A 12,481-nucleotide genomic window follows, 5' to 3' on the forward strand; every position below is an offset into this window, starting at 1 on the left:
GTTGATCAGGCCAGCAGTGCTTTGAAGTATACGGGAAGGCATATGCACGGTGGTACGTGTGTTGCGAAGACCTCCTAGAGCGAACTGTGCGATGGGTATTTATCCCCAAATCTGCACATCGCTTTCCCGTGCTTGCATATTACCATATATGGCCCAATGGTCACCAAATGGGGGGTCTGTGTCCCAGGGGTTGGGCCGAAACTGTGCAGGTTTCATGAGACCAGGTAAGCCCCGCAGTTCTCATGCCAAGGTGACGGGTGGGAGAGTCTGAGGCTATTTTCCCCTTTTCACATCTTCCCTTTTTCTAAAGGCAATGGTATGCAGGAAGGGTATGGCCGGTTTCTCCCAAGGAGTACTGCAGCCTACTATAGCAAGAGCAGCCTGGCCAAACTTTTTTACTGGGGGAGTAGGCTTTTTTCTAACAGTGTGTTGTGAGCAAGACACGAGAAGTCATTCTTCTGCTTTACTCTGCACTGGTTAGGCCTCAGTTGAAGTATTGTGTCCAGTTCTGGGCACCGTATTTCAAGAAAGATGTGGAGAAATCTGAGAGGGTTCAGAGAAGAGCAACAAAAATGATTAAAGGTCTAGAAAACATGATCTATGAAGGAAGGCTGAAAGAATTGGGTTTGTTTAGTTTAGAAAAGAGAAGACTGAGGAGGGACATGATAGCCGTTTTCAGGTATCTAAAAGGGTGTCACAAGGAGGAGGGAGAAAACGTGTTCATCTTGGCCTCTGAGGCTCGAACAAGAAGCAATGGACTTAAACTGCAGCAAGGGAGGTTTAGGTTGGACATTAGGAAAAATTCCTAACTGTCAGGGTAGTCAAACACTGGAATAAGTTTCCCAGGGAGGTTGTAGAATCCCCATCTGTGGAGATATTTAAGAGTAGGTTAGATAAATGTCTATCAGGGATGGTCTAGACAGCATTTGGTCCTGCCATGGGGGCAGGGGACTGCACTCGATGACCTCTCCAAGTCCCTTCCAGTCCTAGTATTCTATGATTATACTATGATTATAACTTCTGTTGGTGTGAGAGAGAAGCATTTGGGCTCTGGTAAACATACCCATCAAAAGTTTCAGAAGGGTGCCTGTGTTAGTCTGTAACTGGAAAAACTTAAAAAACAACAAATAATCTTGCAGCATCTTAAAGACTAACAAATAAAATAAGTGGTGTCATGAGCTTTTGTGGGCACAGCCCACTTCTTCAGATGAATGAAGTTTAAGGGGTCTAGTTTTCAAATAAATAGCACAGAGAGGGAATGGGGAGGGAGAGAAGAGGGAAAAAAGGGGAAAGAAATTGTCAAAGTGTCCATGCTAAATGAAGCTGATAAGAATACTTAATACCCACTCTAAGAACCCTTTGTTTGTTTTTTAAGTCATTAAGGTGTGAAATGTAGCGGACCATGTAAGAGACTTTTGTAGTAGGAATCAAACTTGTAAATGAGATTAAGTTCTGTAGGTTCTGTGTGGATTTGGCTTCTGAACTGAGTTTGAAATAATACAATGACTTTGAGATCCATTAATAAGTGCCCAGGCAAGTTTGCTGAGGTCTGTGGGCAGGCCTAGCACCAGAGTGGCAGTGCTGAAGGCTGGCTGTCCCTGACCCCACCCTTTCTACTTTAGACCCTGCTCTTTTAGAGGCATAGAGCCAGCCTCCCCTTCACACACCTTGCTCAGGAGCCTGCAGAAGCTGCCCCCTCCCTGATAATAAACCATAAATTCAGTGTGTCTGTCTATTCCATGATTTTTACTGTCAAGCAAAGTTACAAATTTAAGCTACTAGGCTCATCTTTTGAAAATGTTGAGCAGGTTTGTTTTGAGGATGAGGACTGATAAGGCAGGAGAGTGATCACTTTGAAACGTGTTCACCCACAGGTGATAGCGGGTGCTTTTGATCTTACTATTTTCATATGACAGCATAGCAACTGTCTGGTTTCATCCCCATATTTGTTAGTGGGGGCCCTTTGTGCACTGTATGCAATAAACAGAATTAGTATTACCATATTAGGTATTGCTTTTTTTAGAGTATTACTGAATTTTTGCCTATATGCTACAGTTTAAACTGTATTAAAACTTGTTTTATCCCTCACTGCTAGGAAAACATCCCTTCACATCATACTGTTTTTCTACCTGATAAAGGCTGTGTAGCTCCTGATCAAAGTTGTGGCTTTTTTTATACAGCTATGAATGTTTTCCCTCCTTCCCTTCATGTTCAGACTGAGCATACTGCCTCTAGAGATGAATAGAATGTCCAAGGCTTGTTTTGCCTCCCATTAGCATCCAACACAAGGGTAACAGAAGAATCCATGTTGGAGCAATCCAGCATCTATCTGCTGTGTCCACAACCAAATTAAGCTTAAATTGGAAACGTAAATTCCAAAGGCCAGGTTATTTTCAGGCTAAGCTTTAATTTACAAGTGTTTAGCAGGAATCCTGACAAAAACTGCTCATGTAAGCCTGTCAAAGAGAAAGAACTTGCTGACATGCTATGAACACAACCTAATCTCCCCTAGAAAGTACATTACAGCCCAAACTATAGAATATTTTGGAAACACCACATCTACTGCAAAATATCTTTTTAAAACATGCTATTTCTGTAGTGCAATATGAGTGAGGAAAAGATCTTCAGCTGTAGCCATCTCCTGTATGTGAAATTTCTCACAGATTTTTTGAAGTCTTGGGGTATATAGATGCTAATTTGAGTGGACGATTCCTCTTGCTTAAATGGGAAGAAATTGAGATGCATGCATTTTTAACTAGATGTCCCTGAAGGTAAAACAGTCATTGTGAGGCAGCAGAGATGATTCATCACGTAATTCTCAACACGGATGAGCTACTTAGACTTGCCACATGTGACACAAACACTTGGTATTAAATAAATTGCACTTTTATTTTAAAATAAGTATTGCTTGTATTGCACATAAGAGGCTCCCATAGGGTTTCTAAAAAGTGGCTGCATTAACCTGCTAGAGAGAAACTGTTCAGCAAGATGCATCATATCTGCACTGAATACTTTGAGTAGACTATAATAAATGATGCAAAAAATTTTCCATGATCATAAATCCAATCGGGGGAGACCACACAATGGGTTTCCAAACAGCTGCTTTACACAGTGGTCATTCTAATAAAGGAGCAGCAGAATAATATATGTACATAGTTGCTTGAAGCTACTCAGAGAGGAATGGTTAATAGAGCTGTTGATTTGTAATTATAATTACAACTCATCAATATGGAACTTTGATTTTTATCCTGTGTGAATCTGCTAGTCTGTTCTGATTTAACTTCACTCTGCCTTTGAGAGAAGTAACCATTTCTATCTTTTCCATGTTAATTCAGTAGTGAACAAGGCCAATAAATCAGAGCCGACAGTACAGCATTTAGGTGCTAGAATAAAACTATGAGCAATAAAAACTGTCAGTGTATGGACAGGAATTTGGCTGAGATTTACGATCAGGAACAAAACTTACACAACCATCTACCACAAACTAATATTGATAAAGCACTTTGAAATCTTCATATGAAGGGCATCAAAAGCATACAAAGGTATTAAATCAATTATTAAGAATAAAATCAATGCAGGAATAAAAATGTACTATTTTTTTTTAAATAAACTATTGGTAATAAGTGTAAAGATTTTAATAAGCTCTTCTACAGTCTCAGTGGTCTAGATTGTCATAATATCACACAGCGTTTCCTCTTTTTTCGGCGCTTAGCTTTTTTCATGGCACTCAGTGCAATGTTTGTTGCTTCTTTAAAAACATCCTCTACGTTTTCTCGATATTTGGCTGAGCACTCCAGATAAGCTTCTCCCTTTATCTGCTGACAAGTTGCTTCACCCTAGAAGAAAGGAATGTAGTAAATGTAAGTATTATTGGAGTTTAAAATGGGAAAAAGGGAATAATTCTGAAGAGGCCTCATACAGTGGACTCAGCCAAAAGATGCCAGATGCTTTTGTTTGTAGAATTAAGGAATAGGTGGTATTACTCCAAAGCCTTACTGTAATGCAAATATTTAATAAGGGTAAATAGAAGGGCTCCACTTAGAACTTTTCTGATTTTTAAAAATTAATCTAAGAGCTAGCTTGGATGCGCAATGCAGCGGAGACTCTTAGGTGTGTAGGTTTTACCCACCTTGTTGTGTTAAAGCCCACATTTTTTCAAGTTTAGCTTCTAAACAGAACTTCCAAAACCCATACTTGAACATTGACATTAGCAATAAGGTATGTATCCAGTCTGTCAGGACCCATATTTGAAAGTTGGGTCCATAGTATGATCTTCCTACAGTATAATCAAATTGACCTGACCACAATTATACATGTAATTTCTCTACTTTTCAGAAGCAAGCAGGCTCCCGTGGTGGAAGATCAGTGTTTGAATCTCAAATTCAGGTCTTGGCATTGGAAACTTCTTATGTAGCATGAGTGGCCTCTTCTGCATGAGCCAAGAATAGTGTGGGTGATTTCAGAAGATGACTCAACCAGACAGATGAGTCAGTTTAAGGTATGGCATTTAATAAAGAAGTGGAAATGGATCATAATACACAAGGCATCTTGAAGTGCACTGCTCTTAGGAGTGATTTTCTTAGGAGTTTTCATAAATGTCTACAATATCTTATGGGCATAACAGTTTCAAGGCTGTTGGCAGCACCTAAGCTGAACTTATTAATAAAATGTTACAGTCTTATGCCTGACATTGTCAAACAGAATCATTACATGCAATCTGAGACAATATGCAGAATTTCACAAAGTCACACAGATATTTTTGTTTCTGACTTACTGGAAATAACATCATAATTTCTGACACTGATGCAGCAATAGTTCTCTTTCATAGTCTATAACATTCATTAGTTCTCCTTTTTTAATATTGCAAAATTTGGTACACATGAAGCTGTTGTTGCCTAAAGCTGTATACAGAATACTCAAATTTTGCTGCTGTGTCAATGACCTGTAATGGGAGGGATGACTACATGTTACAGGAAAGAACAAGGAGGCAGCAGAAGGCTCCAGCTTCATTTCTATAGAAGCTTCCTGTACAAAAAGGAACAAGTCACTCCATTTTTGACTAACTTTCCCCATCTGTAAAGTGTGAGCCTTGGTTAATTGCGTCAAGTATTGCCTGCTAGGTAAATTTTGCATCACTAAGCAACAGTAACGTTTGAGGTGAGATGTTCCTTTTTGAGTCAAAATTTCATATCCCCTTAGATTAGTCATGGCAGCGCTTACTAGTCATGAGTAATAATACCACATTACAGGAAATTTGCTTATCGTTCATGCAAAGGACAAAACTCTTAAATGCAATCCTCTGTACCTGGTTATATGTGATTGGTTCCTGCTGAGAAGACCTGAGCTTACGTAAATATTCTTTGTCTTTTCGAAGGTCTGTTTTGCAGCCAATAAGTATTAGAGGGACTCCCCGGCAAAAGTGACTTACTTCAGGGTACCACTGATGGTGGAAAACAAAACATTTAGGTAAACTTTTTTAAAAAATCAAAATGATAATGCCTAGGAAAAAATGATCATTCAATTTACAACAAAACTGTAGAAAGTATCCAATGACTGGATCAGAGTAGGATATTCTTTGAGTATTTCTAGATATGCCATAACCTAATCTGTAAATGCACGAGGCCCCTCTTTTTCTTAAAGTATTCAGAGGTAAACTGTTCTCTGCTCATGGAGGGCTAACTCTGCATGGATCTTCCTATATCTCCTTCACATACAGGCTACGTCTAGACTGGCATGATTTTCCGCAAATGCTTTTAATGCTTTTAATGCTTTTTAAAAGCATTTTCGGAAAAGAGCGTCTAGATTGGCACGGATGCTTTTCCGCAAAAGTCCTTTTTGCGAAAAAGCGTCTCTGGCCAATCTAGACGCACTTTTGCGCAAAAAAGCCCCAATTGCCATTTTCGTGATCGGGGCTTTTTTGCGGAAAACAAATCTCAGCTGTCTACACTGGCCCTTTTGCGCAAAACTTTTGCGCAAAAGGGACTTTTGCCCGAATGGGAGCAGCATAGTATTTCCGCAAAAAGCACTGATTTCTTACAGTAGGAAGTCAGTGCTTTTGCGGAAATTCAAGCAGCCAGTGTAGACAGCTGGCAAGTTTTTCCGGAAAAGCAGCTGATTTTCCGGAAAAACTGGCCAGTCTAGACACAGCCACATTGTGTTTTAATACATGAATGCAGGTTTGAGACAGAGCAGTTTAGAAAAATGGCAGTTTCTTCAGGGGATGATCTTGCATTCCTTAATCACCCCCAGATTGTTCACTGACCCTAGTGTAATCCAGAATAAATCCTCTGAAGTCAGATTCAAGATCAGAATCCAGACTAGTCTTACTTAGGGCAGGTCTACTATACTAGGAGATTAGTTCAAATTTAGATTCGCAACTCCAGCTAGGTTAATTGCATAGCTGGAATCCATGTGTCTTGATTCAAACTTTGGCACTGCCCCCACAGTAAGAAGTGGATAGGAGAAATGCTCCCGCTGACTTCCCTTATTCCTTGTGATGACTAGAAGTACTGGCACCAATGGTGTGCCCTCAGCATTTGATTTAGTGGATCTTTACTAGATTCACTAAATTGAGCACCAGAAGATTGACCTCTGAAGCATCAATCTGTGGGTGAGTATAGATGTGGCCTTAGTTTATTTTTATCTGGTTTTAGTCTTAAACTTTTACTTTATAGTATCACAAAGACTGAGCAGAAATACTACATTCAAAGATGTAAAGAGGTGCCTACACTTACATGTCACTTATACCCAGGGCTCGACAAACCGCTGAATCTACTCGCCTGTGGCGAGCAGATTTCAGCAGGTTGCTCCGTGCGCCCCATTCGCTGGTGCTTTGCGCATGCACAGTGCCAATCTGGTGCATGCACGGTGCAGGACTGGCGAGTAGCTCTCGCCGGGGTTTGTCAAGCCCTGCTGATACCTAAAACCATACAACACTAATTTTAGAATCAAATTCACCTCCTTCATACACAAACCTGGTGTTATTTCACTATTTATTAATGATTTCAGAACTGCTTAGAAAACAAGTTGTAAAAAAATCAAATCCTTTAAAGGAGTGAAAGGGCTAGATCATCATATATTCTAAAACAGATGGGCTGTGTCTACACTGGCATGAATTTCCAGAAATGCTTAAAACGGAATACTATTCCATTTTCAGTTTTTCCGGAAAAGGAGCATCTACATTGGCAGGCTGCTTTTCCGGAAAAGCCCCTTTTCCGGAAAAGCATCTGTGGCCAATGTAGACGCGCTTTTCCGGAAAAGAGCCCCGATTGCCATTTTCACCATCAGGGCTTTTTTCCGGAAAAGACTACTGGGCTGTCTACACTGGCCCTTTTCCAGAACAGTGTTCTGGAATAAGGACTTATGCCCGAGCAGGAGCAGAATAGTTTTTCTGGAATAGCGGCTGATTTTATACAGTAGAGCATCGTTGCTTTTCCGGAAATTCAAGGGCCAGTGTAGACAGCTCGCAGCTTATTCCGGAAAAGCGGCTGATTTTCCGGAATAAATGGCCCAGTGTAGACACAGCCATGGAGTGGATTGCTGCTTAGAGAGATTAGACAGACACTGATAGTTATTTCACCAAGAGGGGTTTTTTTTTGTTTGTTTAATAATGTTTAATATCTTTTAAAAATAGGAATTTTGTTCTAGTTTATACATATTGTGGCAGCAGGAACAGCTGCATACATTAACAATGTTGCTGAAGTCAACAAAGTGAACAGGAAGAGTGTGGAACTCTTAGAGAAATAGAGAAAATTGGTTTTTACAGAATTTATAGAAGTCAGTGATGGAATTATGGATTTTAACTAACAAAGGAAGATTTATGATCAGGAGGAAATTCACTGTTGGAGTACAATCACTTTCAGGTGCTATAGGTCTCATTTTGAGCCTTAAGAACACAAAAGTGGTGTTTCTTTACTATCTTTAGGCCAACATGTCTATCAATCACAGAACTGAAACTAAATTATAGTAAAAAATTTCTTAGTAACTCGAGCAATGGAATTGAATTTAAAATTTCTGCTTTCCTGATTTGTGTCCTAGTCAGCCTTGCAGCAGGGAGTCATGAATAGGACTACTTGTTGTTAAAAGCCAAGTGTAGGAGTTCTTTGGGAAAACAACAGCAGAACAAATATATATGAATAAAAAGATGCAGAGAAGATAAGCTTTACATGAAGTACTCATGGAGAATTAGATTAAACTCTTCTGGTTTCTCAGTATTTTTTATACTGAAACAAAGAGGACCATAAACCCAGTCCCAAAATCTGAACACCCATAAATATTGGAGAAACTCTTATTCAGATCGCTGTCTGTCTTAGGCCCATTGCTAGATGAGTGATATATGAACAGTGCATATATTAATTATAATCTTGGGGAGTGGAGATGCTAAAAGCTTTGTTCCAAATCAGTCATGTCAGCCATATAGCCAAGTAATTTAACATGAATGAGTCACGTGATTTTGAAGGTCTCTTACCTTAATTAAAACATTGTCATAGCTAGTAGGGTTCATAACATCATAACAAATTAAGACCAAGTTTGTATTCTGGTATGAAAGTGGTCGTAGCCGATCATAATCTTCCTGCCCTGGAAAAGAAGATAAATGCTTTGAATAAAAGAAACCTCATTCTTTACAGTATTACAATATAGATATTTTAAAATGCATTCCCATTGACCATGGTATCAATTTTGTCTTAAAAACACTAATTATATAGCTTGCAAATGTTGTATATAAATCATTGGCCTTAATAAGATGAGCTCCTTGTTTGAAAACGGACAAGACGATATATTTAAGAGCAACAAGTTGATAATAAAAAGGTCTATAAAAATGGAATCCTTGTGAAATCTCAATATAGAAGAAAAAGATTTTTCCCAAAATGTTTAATATTTTGAAAATTGATATGAAGTGGGAAACAAATATGCTGCAGGATCTGAAACATGAAGACTGGATTGTCTTTATTAGTAGAAACACAAACACCATGAGTCTAGGCTGGTAACCAATTACTGATTAAAAACTATCACAGAATCCTGGAACTGGAAGAGACCTTGAGAGTCCAGTCCCCTGGCCTCACAGCAGGACCAAGCACCGTCCAGATCATCCCTGTCAGGTGTCTGTCTAATCTACTCTTAAATATCTCCAGCGATGGAGATTCCACAACCCCTCTAGGCAATTTATTCCAGTGTTTTAACCACCCTGACAGGTAGGAAGTTTTTGCTGATGTCCAACCTAAACCTCCCTTGCTGCAGTTTAAGCCCATTGCTTCTTGTTCTGTCATCAGAGGCCAAGGAGAAAAACCCCTCTCTCCCTCTCCCCTCCATGACAGCCTGTTGGGCATTTCTCTCTCTCTCTCTCACCCCCCTTCCCTCCCCAGCCTGTGCCAAGCTGGGGCTTTCCAGGTCCCCACCATGGAGCTCCGGGGAGGGGGGGAAAGAGGGAGAGATGACAAAGGGGGAGACGAGCATGGTGGGCACAGAGCAGGGCTGGGCGGTGCTTGGGTTGGACCCCGGCCCCTCCCACAATGCACCAGGACAGCGGAACTGGCCAGTCTTGCTGACATACAAGGTTCAACAGAGGACAGATAACAGGCCCACTTTTTGCAAGATGTGAATACAGCATTATGAAAAGGCCTAAATAACAAACTAATTTCTTTCTGATAACAGTGAACAGAGGTCATGAGGATGACAATTGCCATCCCTCAGATGGATTGTGATTCATTAATAAGCAGATAGCCTCAAAAGCTACACAGTGCAGCATGCCCACTTCTAAACAGTATTATCATCAGCTGACAGCTGATTTTACAAGACACACAGCAACATGTGCCAGTCTTAACTGATCTCTGAAATGGGCCTTAACAGAGCTGTTGATGCCACCTGGAATATTTTTTAAAATGTCCTTTTAGGAATTCGACACGTAGGGTACGTCTACACTTTGTTCCTCTCTTTCTCTCTCTCTTGGAATGCAAACGCAGACACCTGAAATTGCAAATGAAGCTGGGATTTAAATATCCTGTGCTTCATTTGCATAATTGTGTTATGGTGCTATATCGAAATAGTGCTATTTTGAGAGAAAAAATGGGTTTATTTTGAGTTAATACCTTACCTCGAAATAACCCTTACTCTTCAAAAAATGAGGTTTAAGGGTTATTTTGAGGGAAGGGTTTTATCTTGAAATAATCCCGTTTTTCTCTCGAAATAGCATTATTTCGAAATAGTGCCATAATGGGATTATGCAAATGAAGTGCAGATATTTAAATGCCCGCTTCATTTGCAATTTCAGGTGTCTGCATTTGCATTCTTCTCTCTCTCTCGAGAGAGAGGAATGAAGTGTAAACATATCTGTAGGGAATTCATTTTACTATTCACACACATTCACATGAGAAATCTGGTCTGCTTGTATTTATGATATATTCATCACCTTTAAATCAGAGCACTGTGATGTCACAACGAGCAAGTGGCTTGAGGTGGCCAATCAGCATCAGAGGCAGTTGCACCAAGAAATCAAAGATACTGTTTCATCAAAGGCCAGTGTTTCAATGGGATGTTTTTTAGTGTTTTCCAGAAGGCATCAGCAGATGTTTAAGCAGACAGCAAAGACTTGGGTGACTGCTTGAGTGCTGTCCATGTGTCAGGTATGTCAGCAGGAAGTTCTTACTTCCCAAATAGTGATCCAGGAATGCTAATTCTTTTTGGATTATCATTTTCATATATTTACTGAACACCATGGGTGTCTGATACCTCTATATTTTTGTATAATAATTCCTGCCCAAATAAGATCACAAATAAAATCTTTGCATCAGTATTATATATACAGTATTCCTTTGCTAACAGTTGCAATATAATAACTGTTGATTGTGAAGATGAAGCCATATATAATATACGGCTGTTGTATCACAATATTCCAAACAATGCTTTTGCACTATTGTACTCAAAATGCTTGACTTCAAAGTATGGTGCTATAACAAAGAGCATAGGTACAAAAAGAATAATATTGCTTTCAAATCTCTCTGAATATTTAACTCATGCTGGTAACAGGATTCCTTAGTAAATAACCTATTATTCAGGTTACCACAACTATTTGCATAAAGGATGATTGGTCAGGACCCAATTCTGTGTGGTGCCAAGAGCCTTTTATTTCAGTGGATGTAAGAGCAATTAGTGTTTCAAAAGAGACACTAAACACAGTACAGAATCGGGCCCTTAAATTATTAATCCCAAAATAAGATAATTAAGGAATTTTTTTGTGCTCATCAGTGTGTATACAACATTCAGTAACTATTTCTAATCCTTCTCATTTTCTGAAATCCACCTAGTTGTTTGCATCAGATTTTCCAGTTTTTTTGATAATGTAATACTTTACTTAAGTGATCATCTAAAATTGTATTAAACGTCAGGAGAGGGGCAAAAAGTAAAACAGTTCTAAAGCAATATGGCTAGGATGTGTTTGTACATGTGCTCATGTGCTTTTTTCACTCATATGTTATTGTTTTTAGAATCCACAAAGGCAACTGTATGCAATCAAGTAATCCTCTAGCATCCATTTACAAAATTATCAAGCCTAACCACTACAGCATCTCAATTAGTTTGCTGCTACTTTGCCATAATAGTGGTAATTTGTGAAATAGATTAATGGATGTTCCATTTTACTAAGTCATGATGACCTGGTCCAAGTTGGAACAGAGCAGAAATACTTAGTCTGATGACATGCTAGAGATCTCAAAAGAGCTTCTTTTGATGGGAGTAAGTCTACACTGGTTGAAATAAGCTTCGCAATTTGAGCAACATAAATTGCATATCTTATTTCAATGTTATTTTGAAATTTTGACGTTGTCTACACAGCACATATTTTGAAATAAATCACTATTCCAGAACATCCCTTACTCCTCATTGAATGAGGTTTACAGGGACGTCGGAATAGCAAGCCCAATATATTTCAAAATAATGGGTGAGCTCAAAAGACGTGGAATAGTTGCACTGCTGTGTAGACATAGCCATGATGTAAAAGAAACAGATGTGCCATAATGAGAAACAAAATGGATAGATGTGACATCACATGGTTTCATCTTCACAATCAAAGTTGTGGATGATGGGTTGGGGAGAACCGGGCATTTATTTTTAGAAATAAAAATAGAAAACAACATGGTTTATGGAAATGTAGCATGATCTGATTCTGGGGAGTGCATATTTGTTATTCATCTCTACAGAAATTAACAGCTACAGAGTTGGTTATTAAAAATCATTCTGGGTTATAATTTTAGCCAGCTCAAGTTGATCTTTTTAAACACTGGAGGATGGACACTTTCAAGCTCTCTCTGTTGCAAACAGACACTTGCTTTGTGGCAGATGTATAAATAGAATAGTGCAACAGGAAATGGTTGCCTGTATATGAAGTCCTATTGTCTGAGTTAATGTACATTATCTTTTCTTGTAAAAAACAAACAACAAAACCTGTGTGAAGGCAGGCATGCTGGAACAAAAGGTTTGTTTATTCTGC

The 12,481-nt window shown here is 39.1% G+C and overlaps 2 protein-coding genes across 5 annotated transcripts in view; one reads left to right on the forward strand and one right to left on the reverse strand.

Moving 5' to 3' along the window:
* Nucleotides 1-2,868: 2,868 nt before the first annotated feature.
* The window catches only part of RHOF (ras homolog family member F, filopodia associated), a 57,366-nt gene continuing 47,753 nt past the window's right edge, over nucleotides 2,869-12,481 (reverse strand). For all 3 annotated transcript variants that reach the window (XM_089775160.1, XM_075898637.2, XM_075898636.2), the window contains 3 exons: nucleotides 8,468-8,577; nucleotides 5,306-5,440; nucleotides 2,869-3,836 (listed from right to left, as the gene is read on the reverse strand). In XM_089775160.1, the coding sequence (XP_089631286.1) occupies nucleotides 3,672-3,836; nucleotides 5,306-5,440; nucleotides 8,468-8,577 (410 nt within the window). In that variant the 3' untranslated portion in view covers nucleotides 2,869-3,671. The remainder of the gene's footprint in view (nucleotides 3,837-5,305; nucleotides 5,441-8,467; nucleotides 8,578-12,481) is intronic.
* The window catches only part of SETD1B (SET domain containing 1B, histone lysine methyltransferase), a 117,781-nt gene continuing 115,757 nt past the window's right edge, over nucleotides 10,458-12,481 (forward strand). For both annotated transcript variants that reach the window (XM_075898630.2, XM_075898631.2), the window contains exon 1: nucleotides 10,458-10,619. The gene's annotated coding sequence lies outside the window, so the exon portion shown is untranslated. The remainder of the gene's footprint in view (nucleotides 10,620-12,481) is intronic.

Source organism: Pelodiscus sinensis, chromosome Z, assembly GCF_052426305.1.
Source record: "Pelodiscus sinensis isolate ZL-2025 chromosome Z, ASM5242630v1, whole genome shotgun sequence".
Taxonomy (NCBI): Eukaryota; Metazoa; Chordata; order Testudines; family Trionychidae; genus Pelodiscus; species Pelodiscus sinensis.